Source organism: Mesocricetus auratus, unplaced genomic scaffold (assembly GCF_017639785.1).
Source record: "Mesocricetus auratus isolate SY011 unplaced genomic scaffold, BCM_Maur_2.0 Super-Scaffold_100013, whole genome shotgun sequence".
NCBI classification, from domain to species: Eukaryota; Metazoa; Chordata; class Mammalia; order Rodentia; family Cricetidae; genus Mesocricetus; species Mesocricetus auratus.
The window spans coordinates 69,855,244-69,872,962 of NW_024429196.1; the positions used below are offsets into that span (position 1 = coordinate 69,855,244).

The window sequence follows — 17,719 nt, forward strand, 5'->3', positions numbered from 1 at the left end:
CATCACTATCTTGCAAATGTTGTCAGCTTGCTTCTGGACATCATGGATTCTGCTAAGAATCTGCAGCTATATGCATATAATACCCTTCCTTCAGGCAACATTTTGCTGGCGGCCTTCACTTTTTTTCTGTTTAGTTTCCAGTAGACTGGTGCTATATTCAGGCATGGTTTTCTCCACTCTTACCTGCTTGGGGTTTGCTTAGCTTCCTGAATTAATCCAGGCTCTGCCTCTGGAAAAATCTCTGTGCTCTACATCTTTCTTCTATACCCTTTTGTCTCCTGAACTCTGGCACGATGTCAGATGCTTTGGCAGGTCCTGGAAACTCTGCTACTTTACCTTACTTCTCTGTGTTCCAGTCAGATAATTTGGATATTTCAATCTTTAATGTTAAAACTTGCATGCCATTTGTTCTTTTCTGTATCTGCTTTTCCCTGACACCTTCTACATAAGATTTATTTCAAGAATGTTTGTGATTGTTCAGATACATTTATAATGGCTGCTTTGAGCTGCTGGATCAGACAACATCTGTGTCACTTTGTTACTGGGCAGGTTGGCTTTTTCCATGAAGCTGACATTTCCTAGGTTTCTACTTGCCAAGTAATTTTGGTTCTACTTTCAATATCTTGAGTAACATGTGAAACCTTAAATTTTTTTTGGCTATTACAGTGAATGCTGGTATTTTTGCTTTAGCAGATGGTCAACATGACCAGGAGTAGTATCCTGAAAATTGCAGTCTACCTTCTATGGGCTATGGTTACAAGTTGGTTCAATTTTCAATACTTTTGCAGGACTAATCTATTTGAAACTGGTACAGTCACTTAGAGGTCAGTCAAGAACCTGGGTGGGTTTATCCCTTAGCTTAGTTCCCAGTTTTATATGCCAACTGGGGAATTGCCTGTTTACATATACACACCAGCTGAGGGTGCATCAAAGAGTTTGGCTTATTCTCCCATTTTGTGCCTTTCTGGTATTCTCCGTTCCCTTGTACTTCCTGCTCTGAACTATGGTCAGAAACCAGTCAACTTTATGGCTGTGCCAAGCTGAGTCAGGTAGTAGATAACTTAGGCAAATCAGCAGGCTTCAGGTGTGTGCTTCTGAAGCTCCAGGGCTCTCAAGGTTCAGCCAGCTGCAGGCCCCCATAACTTGCTGCTGTCCCACAGATTTCCCTAGACACCCGGGTTCCTCTCTGCAGGTCTGCCTCTGCCAGCAGGCCCTGCCCTCACTGGGACACAGCTGCAGCAGGGTCACAGAGTGCCTGGACTTTTCTCTCCAGTGTGGCAGTTGCAACCTCACTCGGACACTCGGACTGGGAGATGCTCTCAGTGGCAAAGGGACCAAGAGTGGTCTTGTGTCTGGTTTATAACTAGGGTCTGATAATTACTAACTAGGATCAGATTTCCAGTGTCTTCAAAGTGTAATTTTCCTAACTCATCAAGGTTTTTGGTCTTTCTCTGTGGATAGTTAATTCAAATGAAAACACATGTCACCCACTTCTCCACTAAAGACCCCCACCATGTACAACTTGCTGTGAATGGTTTCCAGGGTCGTTGAGCACGTAGATGAAGGGTCAGGGCTTAATGCTGTGCTCTTAGTCCCACGTCACTGCCCATTAATGACACACCATGCTGTGCACTCCACAGTCCTTCTAATCTATGGCACACTGAAATTTACCTGCTATGTGACAGGGTTTTCCTTGGACCAGGAAGATGGAATGTGTGAAGGGTCCCTTGTTTTGAAAGTAAGCCTCCTAGGTAAGGTCAATGGCCCCTGGCTTCTCAGGCTAGGCTGAGCCCATCCCCCTGGCCAGAACACACCTACTGGGTTTTACTATTAAGACGACCTTCTCCCAAGGGTAACAAATCTCCAAAAGTATGAAGGAATTCACTGGACACATGGGATAAGGAGAAAGAACCAACCAACTTACATATCCTTTTCATAAATGTAGCATGATGGAAACCCATCAAACTCTTTTTAATGATCAACTCTTCCTTGACAAGTGATGAGGAATTAAACCTTTTTTGTTTGTTTGCTTTGTGAGATAGGGTTTTTCTGTGTAGCTTTGGAGCCTGTCCTAGAACTCATTGTGTAGACCAGGCTGGCCTCAAACTCACAGAGATCCTCCTGACTCTGCCTCCTGTGTGCTGGGATTAAAGGTGTGCGCCACCAACACCTGGCGGAATTAAACCTTAAGTTTGTTCCAATGACTAGTTGATCCTTCTAAAACTCAAGACTTAACCGACAACGCAGAAGGGTAAATTTACAGGCATCTGTGGGGATAGATGCAGGCAGTCTCAGGAACAGACTAGTAGCACCACCATCCACGTGACAACTGAGAAAATCAGGTGGTCTCAGGATCCCACCTCCCCATGCAAAGTAGGGTTCAGAGAGCCTGTTCACCATGGGTGTGCTGCCAGAGGAGAAAGACAGGGAGGAAAGGCCCAGAGCCCATCAGCACACCATCACCTAAGTGGTTAAGATAGTAAGGCCAGCTCAAGTCCATACTGTCTGGTGGCTGATCCAGAAAAACAAAAACAAACAAACAAACAAACAAACAAAAAAAAAACAGGTGGTAATGGTAACATGACCCTGTCAGCTGCGCTGAGCTTTGGAATGACAGTATGGGGTGGCAGCAGCCCCTTGCATGATGCCAGGTACCCAACATATCCTAGCACAGGGCTGCACAGACAGAAGCTTCTAGGAAGCTACAGAAGGGGATCTGGGCTCTGTGTACTCCTACCTTGGCTGGCTTCTGGCTGCAAAGAGCTTGGAGGAAGTGGGGGTGATGATTCGGAAGTGTCTGTTGCTGGGTGTTCAGCCACTGGACAGATGATAAACCACCTCTTCCCCGTGTGCAAGACTGAGAGACAGAGCATACAGAGGTGCTGAGAGGGAGCCAATGCCTCTAGCCAGACCCCATGAAGAACTCCCGGAAGTTCATTCCACCTGTGGAGTTTTCTCCAGCAGGAGTGGCCAGGAGGTTCAAGCTCTCACTTATAATCCTAAACAGCTTCCTTCCATGACTCAGGTGGCCTCCAGGCCCCTTGATAAGGAGGCCTTCAGGAAGGGCTTCCATTGGCTCTTCTCAACCATAAGGGCATAGGGTGGGCACCTGGTCCAGGGAACCTCACCGGAAGCTTCAGACTCTCAGAAGAGCCTGATTCAGTTCTTGGGCTGTAGCACCAGCCTTGAAGGAAGAGTGGCGAGTGGCTGTTGGGACTGGGTAGCCATTACCAGCAGAGAGAGCCTCATCATCACTCCCACAATCGTGGTGCAGCGGCCAAAGTCCTTGCTGCTATGCTCAAATGCCTGCTTTAGGGCACAGAGGGTGCAGGCAAACAGTATTCCCTAAGGCTGGCTATTCTGCCAGGTATAGCTGTAGGGACAGACTTACCATTCTGCTGATAGACAGGGGCATTGGCTTGGGACTGTCCGTTCTCCTACATGAGGGAAAGGTATTGCAGGTTAGCAGCCATGCTCACTGAGAGCTTTTTTCTGAGCCTCCTGCCTGCTGCATCTACCAGCATGCCCTGGGGACCTGGGATCTTACCTCCCCTGTGGCCAGACCACAGGTACCCAGGTGTGGAGGGCTGGTCCCTGTATCAGAACCATGATCAGCATCCGTGTCCTCGCTGAGCATGTCTTCCGCCTTGTCCATGACATCCTTCATCTGTTCAATGAATGTCTCTCGCTCGGCAGGCAGGATGAAGTCATGCTCTACCTGCAAAGGGACATGGGATTGCTGGTGACAACCTTCTGTAGACCATGGCTGCATGGCGGCTCTATCAGGGATACGCATACCTATCCTGCCCTAGGTCCTAAGGGAAGAGATGACAAAGGTTGTGTCCCCTGGTCAGAGCTGAACAGCCAAGGGAGAAAGTTCATGGTCGCAGAGGCAAAAGAACGCTGTTGAGGCTGAAAATGCTATCCCACACAACCAGATAGCGCCATGCGGCACTGCTTTCCTGGAATAAGAGCTGCTCATGGAAACCCAGGCTAGCCCAACGATCTCTGAGAAACATAGGTACATTAGTGCTGGGTCTAGAGGAGAGGGCCTAATTGGGACACAAGCACTAGACAATGAGCCACACCTATTTTCCCTAGAATAATAATAATTATTATTACTTATTTTAAGACAGGGTCTCACTGAGTAGCCTTGGCTGTCCTGGAACTCATTATGTAGACCAGGCTGGCCTCTAACTCACACAGATGCCCTGCCTCTGTCTCCTAAGTGCTGAGATTAAAGGCGTGCACCACATTGCTGGTTGCCCAGAGATCTTTCCAATTTACCTTCCTCACAAGTCATCTTCACAGAGCTCTTGCTCTACAGCCACATGGCTCTTCTAAATGCTAAATCCAGACAGCTCTTTCAAAGTTGGCTAAGCTGGACTCAGCTGAATTGACACTCTAGGCAGATGTCTGGGTCCTAGCCTTGCTGCTGTCCCACTAAGAACAACAACATCACAATCTCTCTAGCTAATGGTCTTGCACCTTGGTGGCTAAGCACAGTCTAGCATCCACTCACTCTTGTCAGAAACTGTCCCCCTGGCAGGTCAGGACTGAGTCCGGGATAATGCCTCCATTGGCTGGCTCCTCATGGCCAAGGAGCAGAGGGGACAACAAGAACAGCCCAGGCCTGGGGTATGGGATGACTAAAAGGCTTACATCATAGTCTCGGTAACACAGGCCTCCGGGCTGGGCTCACCAGTCACTGTCCTTAATGCTCCTGTGGGTGACTTTGGTCCACTGTATCTTGGCTACTTCAGGACTCTCTGAACAAAGAGCTCTAGAAGTCAGCTGTCCTCTTTCCTAGGGGTATCCAGCATCTGCCCTTCCTAACCACAGTATTTCTTCCCATCCATACAGATGTGTAGCCTCACATACGCCTGAACCATCCATCCTCTGTGGATGGACCTGTAGCTCCTACAAGATGGCTGAAGAGCAGAATTCCTCCAGCCACCCAGATAATACCCCTGGGAGCACAGTTACTCTCCCAGATGAGGCTGCGGTTGCCCTCCTAGCTGCCCTGAGTGTGGCTGGCAGCCTGTAAGTACAGAGCTGCCTGAGGATGGAGTGCAATGACTGTCGTCAGAGCACCTAGGTGTGTGACACCGGCTGAGGCATGCAAGAGCATATGAAGTATGCTAACCCGAGCAGAGCTAAACAAAAGCCCCCTACAGCTTCCCGATAGGACTTGTTTCTTCTTTAGAAAAAGAAATTAAAGAGATCAAAAATAAATTTAAAATAAAACAGAAAAACCTAAAACTTCAGGGTTCAAGTATAAACTTAAGTCAGAGCAAAGTTAATTCAAACATCTGGTTTCCTCTTTACAAGGTTAAGGAGCCCACGACCCAAGCCATGGGGCATCCCTCAGGTGGTAAGACAGCCCCAGACGGGGCAAAGCCTGTCTGAATAACACCTGCGGTGATTAATATTATCTAGTCAAAGGGCCTGGAGTCACCCATAAGACAAACCTCTGGGCATGTTTATGATGGAGTTTCTACCCTAGAGTCACCGAGGTGGGAAGACTCACCCTAAATGAGGGAGGCAAGACCATGGACAGGAGTCCCAGATGGAATACAAAGGAAAAAGCTGGCTGGGCACCAGCATTCATCTCTCTCTGCTTCCTGACTGTGGGTGCCATGTGTCAAGTTCCTGTTGCCATGGCCTTCCCCCTACCATGCTGTGAGCTAAATCGAACACGTCCTTCCTTGTGTTGTCACGGCAGTGAGACAAGTAACTAACACATCTACACCTCCCCTGGAGTCTCTTGATGCCTCCAGCCCTGAAGCAGCGGCAGGAGCAAGGCAGAGGGCCATCAGGAAGCAGGGACTACACACAGACTGTCTGTGCACTTACATCCTTAGTTGGGGGAAAGCTTTCAGATAACTTTGCTTTAAAATGTGTGATTCAATCCTTTACACAATTTGTAAGAGGAAAAAAAAAACATAGAATGAAAGGAGGATCAGGGTCAGGACATCTAGGGAACCTGAGACCAAAAATGATGCATGGTTTACAAAGCTCAACAAAATAACTGAGAAACTGTGCAGGGGGCTTTGCATGTGTGTGTGCTGGAGAAATGTGTATGTTGACATACACACACACACACACACACACACACACACACACACACAGAGTAAGAGAGAGACAGAGACAGAGAGCAAGCTACTGAAAACAAGTGGACACGAGCATGTGTACACATAGTACCTAACCACTGTGTTGTGACAGCAAGAAGGGGAACTGCAGAAACAGGGTAATTGGACAGCAAGGCAGAAAGAGGCTGGGGGACCACTTCATGGGCATTTACATTCTCATTACGCTTCTATAGCTCTGTCTAGAAATGTTCTTGCCCTGCAAGTACAAAGACCTGGATTTGATTCCAGGACCCACACTGAAAGAACCAGATGTGGTGCGATCCTTGTAATTCCACTGCTGAGGAGGTGCCCAAGGCACCTAAGGTTGTCTCCTGGTCTGCACACCCAGTGTACATGTTGTGGGATGCTGTCCTTCCACACATCTTAACAAACAGGAGCAGCTGTGACCACCCACACAAGACTCTCAATCTGACCGCTGCCGGAGGGCATGAGAACCTCAGCTGAGATTCTGACCACTCAGCCTGCTGCACCGCCCCTCCCCAAGTACATGCCCTTGGGAGGTGCTGGTATAAGGCTAGGAGGGTGAGTCCATCTCTGCAGCCACGGGGAAGCTTTTAGTGATGTGGCTATTTGGGGGTCACCCATTCTGGAAGCATGCCCAGTACACCCCTCAGTTTGCCAAACTAGCCTTGGGTGGGATCTTTCCTTTGGTCTGTTGTTGGTGCCCTATCTGAGGTATGTAGATATCTGTTCATTGTCTCCCCAGGAAAAGTTCACGTGACAGCATATGAAGTTACATGACACTTGTCTTGAGAAAACCTGCCCTAACTGTGGGCAGCGCCACCTAGCAATGGCCTGGGTACTGGACTGAGTTAAAAGGAGGAAGCGGAGAACTGACTCTCATTTCTATTTTTTGACGGGAGACACAGTGTTAGCTGCCTCATGCTTCGGTTGTGATGACTTCCCCATCAGGTGTACGGTACCCAAGAAATGTGAGCCAAAGCAAACCCAGCCTTGCTTACGTTACCTTTGTCAAGAACTGAGGGATCTTTTCATACACTGATTTGTCACATGTACACCTGTTTGGTGGGGTGTCTTTTAAAGTCTTATGATAGTCTGTCTTTACAGTTTTCTCAAGTGAAGGTAACTCTAATATGAAATTCAACAAATGAGTCCTCGTTGCATGTTATTTTGTAATGAATCTAAGTGAAATAAACACACACGAAGGTGAGGAGAGGTGTGTGGCCTCAAAAGCTTGATATTAGATGGAGGACCTTTTGAGAAACCACCCAGATACTTTGTGCAAGGGTCCCTCCCTGACCAAACCACATTCAGGCATCTCCTATACTCTTCCCCAGGCCTTGACCTCTGCTTTGGGCCTAATTCAGTTAGAGGAAGAGTCCTACTAACTCATCAAGATAGAACTCCCAGGCCACCATGTGTGATGAAGCCCCTTGTCTCCAGCTTTGATGCTGAGGCCTCTGACATGTCCTCCACAAGGAGGAGGTTAATGGGTACAGCAGGGGTTTCCCTTTGGCTACAGAGCATCTGACGTCACTTCCAGAACACTGGGAAGTGTGGATGGGCGCTCTAGGGTACAGTACACCTGATGGGGGAGTCATCACAGCTGAAGCGTGAGGCAACAGGTCACAACTCGGTGTCCCCTGTCAGGTGACCCTCTCCGGCCATCCTGGACATCAGTGGTCAGAACACATGCTCAGTGTCCCCACAACCTGACTACCCAACTGGCTTTGGCACTCTTGAGTTTTCCTTACTTTCCCAACCCTCACCCTGCTCCTGGCTGTACGCCCTGCTCCCCCACCCCTGCTTTGTTCAGAGTCAAGTCTGTTCTCTGCTGTCTTCTGCAGTTGTTCTGGCCAGCCCTCCTGACCAGGGTAGCAGACATCGGAATCATCTTTTCTCTCACCCTGAGGGGACTGTGGCCTGCCTTGACCTGGTGGCCAGGTGACAAACCACAGGGCTACTTACTGTTGACATCTAACTGAGATTTCTGTGCAGTAGCCACTACTCAACGCGGTTATTTAAGCTATTTTAAGTTAAATTCCATATTCTCTTACATAGATACACCATCCCCACTAGATATACTTGTATGATGGGTCACAGCACTGGCCCAAAGCCAGATGCTTCCTTAGAGCATGCCCCCCACCCCCCCACCCCACCCCACCCCACCCCCCCGCCCCAGGCAGGGTTTCTCTTTGTAGCTTTGTAGACCAGGTTGGTCTGTAACTCACAGAGATCCACCTGCCTCTGCCTCCTGAGTGCTGGGATTAAAGGTGTGCGCCACCACCGCCCAGCTAGAACATAGCTTCTTAAACATGAACATATGTGACTGAGGATCTAAGAGAATGTCCCTCTGTAGGACAATGTCTGCCCCACTGAGGTCACAGTTAGGTCAGGGAGTTCTTCCTGCCAGGGTCTACTGCGCTTTCATAGACAATTTGAGATCCAAGTCCCTCACTTCTGGTAGGGCTGGGTGCTGGGGACAGAGCAGTACTTTGTGGAAATATGGACAAGGAATTAAAGGAGTCTGCAGGTAAGAAGGGGCCCCCGGTGGGCTCTCGCCGGCAGGGAGGGCTGGCTCCAGGTAGAGGAGCTGGTAAAGCTACTGGGATCGGGGAAGGGGTTCAGGGCTTGAGTCTGTACTTTCAGAAGCTGGGAGACTGACAGACAACTCTGCAGGGACCACAAGACCTCAAATACTGGGACACAGTTTCTATTTGCTTATCCAGGTCCCCTGGCAAGTTCCTCATTTTTCTCTAAAGGACAGGAAGAGGTGTGGCTAGCATCCTGAATTGTCCTCACACAGGAGCCTAGGGAGGAAGCCCACAGAAAGCACCTGCAGGAAGCTGATGTTCTACCTGGGTACCCGCAGCTCTGGGGACAGCTGCTAGGCTCTGGGCCTAAGCCACAGGCTACCCAAACACCTCCACACAGGACTGGACTTGACATGTTAACTGCCACAAGAGTCTAAGGACCTCAAGGAGGCGGGCCCGTCCCCTGACCCAGCCTTACCATGTATGTGGCAATCTCATCAGGAGCATCTCCATCAAGGTCAAACTTGAAGGTCACCATCTTATGGTTATGCGTTTCCAGCTGACACTCCACCATCTTGTCCCCCGTGTTACACACCTGCAGGAAGCCGTGATCAGATTGCAGAGGGCTTTCACACCCATGTGCCCTAAACCACAGCCACTCACATTCAGGATTGTGAGCCGAGGCCGGCTGGCCCTCTCCTGCCGGGAGCGTGCACGAGTGGACCTACGGTGGTGTTTCCGGGCAGCCCTGCCCTCCAGCCTGCCCCCTCCAAAGGTGCCTTCACAGCTGTCACTCAGGTCTCTTCCAGAGGTGACTTCAGAACCTCCAAAGCTGAAGGAAAAACCAAGAATGTTAGCAGCATACCTGGATTACCAGAAAATCCACTCTAGTCAGTCTGGCCTTGGGGCTGTAAAATTCTAAGCGCCTGAAGCTGTGACCTGCAGAGATGGCACCCAGCCTGCAGGGGATGCCGAGAGCACTCTTCCCCCAGTACCCATCCTGTACCACCCACGGGCTGGAGGAAGTGCCAGCTTCAAGGGGTGGGCTGTATGACCTTAGTTCTCAAGGCCTTTTGCCTGTGCAATGGGTCTGAATGCCTCATTTTGCCCAGGGGAGCAAACAAGACATCAGAAACTCAAAGCTGTTGTGAGGACTGTGGAGTCTACTGAGCTTCCAACATATACAACATCTAGTCTTCTAGGATGATGGGATCCATGCTACCTCTCACAGCCACCTCTAGAAGAGTGACATTACCACCCCAGAGCTCAGGAAGAGAAGCCTGGACACTGGGACCTTGGCACTGAGACTCTGCCTATGCACCCCCCCCTTCTGGAATGTCCTTAGTACAAGAATTAGTGCCAGGACCCATAGCCCAGCAGGGGCTGACAAGAACCAGGATCCATCCTGGATTAACAAAGACCAGAAAGGTGGTCCCTGAGCCACTATTGGGTCAGATTTGGAAAAGGGAGGCAGCGCCTGTTAAAATCCTGATGTTGTGTGTCCTGGAAAACCAGGGCAGGATCAGAATGAAAGGGCCAGGCAGTGCTGGACTGGGCCAAGCTGGCTCCTGAGCCTGCGCACCCCACCCACCCAGTCTGAGGGCAAGGCGGAGCAGTTACCTCTCACAGCTCTGTGGGGGTCCAGGGGGCTTGTCTTGTGAGAGCTGCTCCTGAAATAGATCCAGAATAAGAGAACAGGGTTACACTGTGCTGACCTGCCGCCCCCCTCGGTGAGACCAGGCACAACATGCTGCCGCCTCCCCACCTCTGAGGCTCTCTCTGCCCGGGACCCAGTGTGTGGCAGGGTGATCTTGAAAGGCTTAGAAGGAAGCAGATTCCCGAAACCCAGGGTCGCTGCCTTCCACAAACTGCTAGCCTACTTTGATCATTCCCCTAAAAGGACACACAGGGTTTGTGAAAGCCCTTGGCAGGCTGTATATCCTCTCTGCGGAAAACCCATTTCTGAAGCCCAGGCTCTCCCCCCTGATGTGGGCCAGTGTGGACGGAGAGGCAGCAGAGCAGCTTGGAGTAGCTGTCCCAGAGCACACTATGCCTCCCTCACCTCTGAGCTGAGTCCCCAGGTGACCAGGGCAAGGGACAAGGGCACACACCTCTTGGGCTACCTCCACCATCAGCTGGACAGCAGGGCAGGGACCAGCGACTGCAGGCCCAGTGGGCAGAGGTGGGTTTGTTGGCGGGAGGAGCGTAGAGGTCTGGGTGGGCACGCTCTGAGAGGCTGCAGCCACTGTGGGGGCCAGGGAGCTGGGGAGCTTGGACAGGAGCTCGGGGGCAGTAGGCAGCAGAGTATCTGGAAGAGGAGGGGAAAGGACAGCAGGCGGCAGGGACACAGCAGAGACTGGGGCAGCAACATCCGCAGTGTACGAAGCAGGGTGGCCCAGCAGGACCTGGGGGCACAAGGGATAAGAATGCAGGCTGGGTACCAGGGGGCAACGGCAGAGGCTGTGCCCAGATACATCAGTGAGCACTCGGGTGTGGGCAAACAAGGTATGCCCCCCCCCTCTCTCTGTCTCTGTCTCTTAGTGAGCACACGGGTTTGGGCAAACAAGATATCTCTCTCTCTCTCTCTCTCTCTCTCTCTCTCTCTCTCTCTCTCTCTCTCTCTCTCTCTCTCTCTCTCTCTCCCCCACACACATGCTCCCCAAAGGCAATCCTTGTTTTAGAGCACACCTGGAATGTGGATTTCGCAGAGATAAACATACACAAGGCTCCTCACACACCTCCATGTGGGAATATACAAACCTATACTCCTACGAACTTCAGAAACAGCCCAGACACTTAGAATAAGCAACGCACACTTGGTATCTAGGCTGGGCTCTGGCTGTCTCCCTGGGACACCAACACCCTGCCTATTTGGCTTCTACCTAGTTCAGGGCATGGGGTAGCCGTTCCCAGTCACAGACACTCTCTGAGAGTGCTCAGCACCTGCCATCTCTCATAAGGTGATGTGGAGTTCTGGCTGACTTTCCCCTGTGGGTGTTTCTCTTCAGTAACTCTTTGAGTGTGAAAAGTAAGATAGATGTCAGTGGGGGACACACCACTCACGGCCCCAGGTGGGCTGAGAGGCTGGAAAGTCCATCGCTTTGTCTCTTAGGAACCGGAACACCAACACTCACTTGGACTACACTTGGTCAGCAGCCCCTGCGGGATCAGGGAGCTCACTTTTCTCCTGTGTGCAGCCCCTCTGCTGGAAGGGATGCCTGTGGGGCAGTCAGCCCAGCTCAGCAATAAACTTCTAGAAGCTTAATGTAATTCTAAAAATTTTTAGAGTGGGGTCAGTGTCCTGGTTAGTTCTCTGTCAACCTGATACAAGCTAGGCATTAGAGAGGAGGGAGCCTCAGCTAAGAAAATGCCTTCATAAAAAAACAGGCTGTAAGCAAGCCTGTAGGGCATTTTCTTAATTAGTGATTGTTGGGGGAGGGCTTAGCCCATTGTGGGTTGGCTACCCTTAGACTGGTGGTCCTGGGTTCTATAAGAAAACAGGCTGAGCTAGCCATGAGGAGCAGCCAGTAAGCAGCACCCTCCATGGCCTCTGCATCAGCTCCTGCCTCCAGGTTCCTCCTGCTGTTTGGGTTCCTGTCCTGACTTCCTTCAAAGACAAACACTGATGTGGAAATACAAGCCAAGTAAACCCCTTCCTCCCCAAGTTGCTTTTGGTCATGGTGTCTTATCACAGCAATAGTAACCCTAACTAAGACAGTCAACAAGATGGCTTAGAGGGTAAAGGCCTTGCCACCAAATCTGATGACCTGGGTTTAATTCCTAGGACCCATATGGTAGAAGGAAAAAAAAAGGCAACTTCTGCAAGTTGTCCTATGACCTACAACACAAGCAGCTCCCCCTATTATATAAACAAATAAATGCAACTTAAAAATTTAAAAAAAAAAAAAAAGGCCTGAAGAGGCAGCTCAGTAGTTGAGCATATACTGCTTTTGCAAAGGATCCAAGGATCCAAGTTTGATTCCCAGCACCCATGTTGGGCAGCTCATAAAGGCCTGTAATTCCAGTTCCAGGGGATCCAATGCCTCTGCCTCTGTGGGCACTTCCACTCATATATATGAACATGCCTAAACACAGACATATACATAATTCAAAAATAAATCTTTTTTAAAAATAAAAACAAAACAAACTTCTAGAAGCTCTACCAGCCAGCCAGTTGAAGAATCCACCAGTCTACAAGCAACCCCAGAACCCAGAAAGGCCAGCAGCAGAAAACAGGGCCCAGAATACAAGGCTCTCTTGCTGCTCAGCCTCATCCCTGTCAGTCAGTGAACTTAGCAGCCACTGACACCCTCTCATTCTAGCAACTCACTCAATGAGAACACAAGGCCGACATGTTTCCTCCCACGGGCTTTTTAGACAAATACTTTCCACTGGCCAATAAACACTACTCCCACCCCATCTCCAAGCACAAACGCCTCCAGAAGAGAGAGTGGAAAATCATATGGAAGGGGTTGTACACACACTGAGTGAGCAGCTCCAAGCTGAACCATGTAGCGCCTGGCACCAGGGTGCTCCCCCGGACTCTCTGCTCTTCACAGAAGAGCCAGGTGGAGCTGGTGGTCCACATCAGAGTAACCTGAGGTTCAAATGGCAGGGGCATGCCTCGGCCTCAGAGCTGTCGGGGCTTAGAGTTGGGGTGAGGTCATGTTCGGAGAACCCCCAAGGAGAAGGTTTCAGGTGGGGAGATGCTCAAGTGTGTGTGTTGGGGAGCTGCCAGGTGGAGAGGACATCTTCAGGTACCCGAGAAACGAGGGCCTCTGACGAGGGAGGGGCTCAAGTGGAAGCTCGGGTCTGCTCTCCCTTCCCCTCACCTGGATTTAAGCAGAACAGAGCAGGAACCCCAAGCATGAATATCCTATGCAGGTGTATGAAGTTACAATGGAGGCCTCCTGCCACAAGGCACATGTCCCTACACACCATGGCATCCCTTCATTGTCACCTGACACCAGAGCAGTTGTCCGTCCTGCAAGAATCATCTTCTACTCTGCAGGCAGCCCAACAGCACATGTACCCCTTATGCTCTCTGTCCTCTTTCCTCTCTGTTCAAACAGGAATGCCCATTCTGCCTTGCTTTGTCCTCTGGTAAGGGATAGCCTGGGGTGCACGCAACCCTGGTACCCACAGAGGAGCCACCGCGAGCCAATAGGACTGCCGGCACTGGTATGAGGGTGAGGGAGGGGGTGCTCAACCACAGAGCACGGGCAGGGAAGGAGCATAGCACACGGCCACCCTGACACTCACAGCTCCGGAGAAGGCGGCAGATGCCCCGCACTGGCTGGAGACACGGCTTGGAGGTGAGGAGCACTTGCTGCTCCTGCAGACCACCTGGGCTTGATTCCCCAGCACCTATGTCTATCAATGACCCCAGCCCCGGGGAATGTGACACCCTCTTCTCAACTCCACCAACACCAGGCACGCACACAGACGGGACAAATACACACATGTAGGCAACACACATTCATACATATAAAATTAAGTAAATAAATCTAAAAGACAATTTAAAAACGAGGAAAGGTTAACCACAGGACAGAACTGTCCCCCTGTCTAGTCCTATGCCCCCGTGAGTCCAGGTACTAACAGGAGCCATGGTCCTGTGAAGGGAACAGCTCAAGTCTCTTGAACCTGGCCCTGAGGGTCTCCGGGCAGTGAGTAGTAAGTCCACTCCCACAGGTGGATTACCTGGGTCCCCGAGGCAGCAACTGGAGCAGCCTGCTCGGGCAGATGGACGACACTGGGCTGGACAGGCTGAGGAGGCACAGGTGAGGCCAGCTGTGGAGGGGTGGCCCGTAAGCTCTGCACCGTGTGGTGAGGTGAGGGCGGGATGTCTCCAGGTGCCATCTGTGGGAAGGCTGCTGGGTACACAGGCTGGGCGGGGAGCTGGGCCGGGAGCTGGGCGGGGAGCTGGGTGGGGAGCTGGGCTGGGATCTGGGCCACTGCTGGGTGGATGGACAGTGTAGCCACACCCTGTGGGGCCACAGCCAGCAGGGGGATAGCAGCTGGTGCATTTGGCACGATGGTCTGGCAGGGCACAGTCAGGGGTGCTCCAGGGGGGTGAGGCAGCTTGACAGCCTGCAGAGGCAGGGCCGGTGACGTGGGCAGGGGCGTTGTGAGGCTTGGCAAGATCACAGCAGGTGAGAAATACTGAGGCGGAGGCACAGGGGCCACATTTGCAGCTGGCAGATCAGTGAGCGTCTGAGGGAGGCCATCGAGTCCTGCCAAGGGAGTGATGGGGGGAACCACAGGCATTGGAGGCATCTGAAAAAAAGGTACAGTGGCGTGTTAGTCAGGCTGCCATCCAGAGGCCTGCAGCATCAGCGGGAAGCGGCTCAGCCTCCAAACAGCTGCTGGTGACGAGACGATACCAAGCTAGTCATCGTAAAGTATTATAAGTGTGTTCAAGCAGAACGGAGACCTGCCTGCTGGCCTCTCCCTTGGCACCAGCATGGAGGGGACTGTGTGTTCAAATCTCTGAGGGGATGCTGGTGGCACCAAGGGAGCCAGGGGTGCTCAGATAAGACGCACCAGACAATGACCGCAGGCCTCTGGGGCTTCGCAGCACTTTCATTTGGGAACACTGAGTATCAAAGACACCGGACTGGCCCAGTCACCTAGTGTCTCCCTCAGCCTGAAGTCTCATCCTGTGAACTCCATGGAAGCCAACCCCTTGGAGAGCTCTCAGTATAACCTTCTTTGATAGATGAGGCCATGCATTTCCTGTGCATTCGGGCCTCTCAACAGCAGACAGTCCAGAGCCTTTTGTTTGTTCTGTCAGGATCAGGCGGTACCTGGCGTGGTGGGGTAAACACTGTGGACTGCACAGCTGTCCCCTAAGCAGTGCTTTTCCCTCCTTGCTCACAAGTATCACGCCAATTGTGCCTCTGTACAATTATGCGGGCACAAAAATGTACAAGTCCACGGTGATGCGCGTGACAAACGCACCTGTAAGGAGTTGCCCTCGGCTCGCTTCTCGGAGCTCTACATAGCAGTCATCTGAAGCAAAAGATGGCTTTCGATGCCCAGTCAGTGGTCACAGGAGAGCTCTGTCCTTGGTTTGGACTGACCCTTTTCCTATCCTGAATGGTGACCCATTAGATGACGGGATGACAGCTGCCTCATCCACTCCGAGAGACCCCTATACACCCCACTCTCATCCCAGAGGCATCTCAGCCTGGGAAAACAGCTTGTGGGGGTGGGGGGAAGGTGAAGCCGGAGGGAGAGGGAAACAAGACAATGGGGGGTGTCCCCAGGGTTCCTAGCCTGCTGTGGCAGTCACGGGAGCAGTCGTGAAGCACTAGGCATATAATACACGGGGTACGGCACCATGCTCCAAGCCTACTTCCCTAGTCACTAGCCCCTGGTGGCACGCATGAACAGGCCCAGCCCATGGCCTGGTACCCACCCCAGGTGAGCAGGCTATGGGCCAGAGGTACCTGCGGAGGGACTTGAGCAAGAGGCTGCAGAGGTGGCTGCGGCATCTGGAGAGGCTTCAGCTGAGCAGGGGCCACTACCTGGGAGGTTGGAGCCAGGTATGGAGGCAAATGGGAGGGCACTGGCTGGACAGTACCCAGGGACTGTGGGGCCAGGACCTGTGGCAGGGTAGGTGGCTGGGCCATCGGGAGAGTCTGGAGGAAGAAAAGGGAGCCTGTGCTCAGACACAAAAGAAATCCCCAGTGACCCCCACACATGCACGCTCACACTCACTCACTCACCTGCATATAGACTCCCAGATACACACTCACATTCACACTCGCAGCCACATCACTTGCATATACACGCACTCCTGCATAACTTCACAACTTCATGTTTTCACACACTACACTCACAACGAGCTATATTCACAGCATGCATCTACACACTGCTCACACAAACACACACAGACCACCAAGCTCCTGCTAATATGGAGCCATCTTACAAAAGACATTCTGAGTAAGCAGAGTTTTCCATGTGCAGGCCTTGTATTACAAACTACAGATCTGAAACACACACACACACACACACACACACACACACACACACACAAATACTTGCACAGGATATACATCCTTTAGGCTTTGGCTTAAACTGCCCCTCCATAAAGGGACAGTTTAAGGGGATAAAATGAAGAGTCACACACTTACCTGCTGGACTGGAGGTGCTGGCTGGCTTGGGCCTGTGGGCACAGGGGTGCTGGGTGGTGGTAGCACAGGAGTGAAGCTCATGGGAGGTTCTGGAAAATGCTGCTGGATGAGTGGAGGGCGGGCAGGGGGTGGCACAGGACCCACTGACAGGCCAGGCTGCAGAGGATGTAAAGGTTATATTCCGGGGCTGCCCATGGCCCTTCTTGTCTCTGCGCCCAGCCCCCTCTCCAGCAGGAACCTTGTTTCAAGGAAAGTGACTCAGCAGAAGCCACGTGTGGTGGCCCTACAACGCCATCAACTATACTGGAAAGCCACATATGGTTACAGCTCCCCGCCAGGGAATGTTCTAGAACATAAACCTCATGGAGTATTATGCAACCATGTAAAAAGATCATCGCAGAGGTTTTTCAGCACCATGGAGAAAGACTCCTTAGGATATAGGCTCTGGGCCACTTATTTACAGAGACAACTCAGACTACAGAGGATGAACCAATGTGGATAATTCAGATGATGGAGAGATGGGAACGCACAGTTTGTGGCTTCTGGGAAAGTACCAGGACACACAGTCATGGGAACAAACCTAGAACAGTGAGGCCCTTGGCAAGGAGAGGCCTTCTGAGAATCAGTCACAAGGGGACAGAAACAGGGCCATGCTCAGGGAGGACACTGGTCCACGCAACTAGCAGAAGAATGGGAAATCAGCTCAAGGCGCCGAGGTTAAGGAATTGCTGCTTCTGTGGGTTTTGTTTTTTAATTTTATGTGTATGATATCTTGCTTGCATATATGTCTGTGCACCAGGCACATGCCTGGTACCTGAGGAGGTCAGAATCGGGCATCAGATCCCATGGTAAGGCCACCGTGTGGGTGCTGGGAACGAAACCCATGTCCTCTGCAGTCCCATGTTACTAAGTCCAGCTTTCCAAGCACATTCAG

At 51.4% G+C, this 17,719-nt stretch overlaps 1 protein-coding gene across 7 annotated transcripts in view; it reads right to left on the minus strand.

The window, feature by feature from the left end:
- Window positions 1–17,719, minus strand: part of Wnk2 (WNK lysine deficient protein kinase 2) — a 109,086-nt gene that overhangs the window by 27,667 nt on the left and 63,700 nt on the right. For all 7 annotated transcript variants that reach the window (XM_040755946.1, XM_013110602.3, XM_005066324.4 and 4 more), the window contains exons 10-19: window positions 16,786–16,941; window positions 16,099–16,290; window positions 14,348–14,923; window positions 10,759–11,052; window positions 10,268–10,317; window positions 9,311–9,479; window positions 9,126–9,242; window positions 3,548–3,718; window positions 3,392–3,437; window positions 2,738–2,857 (exon numbers count right to left, since the gene is read on the minus strand). In XM_040755946.1, the coding sequence (XP_040611880.1) occupies window positions 2,738–2,857; window positions 3,392–3,437; window positions 3,548–3,718; window positions 9,126–9,242; window positions 9,311–9,479; window positions 10,268–10,317; window positions 10,759–11,052; window positions 14,348–14,923; window positions 16,099–16,290; window positions 16,786–16,941 (1,891 nt within the window). The remainder of the gene's footprint in view (window positions 1–2,737; window positions 2,858–3,391; window positions 3,438–3,547; window positions 3,719–9,125; window positions 9,243–9,310; window positions 9,480–10,267; window positions 10,318–10,758; window positions 11,053–14,347; window positions 14,924–16,098; window positions 16,291–16,785; window positions 16,942–17,719) is intronic.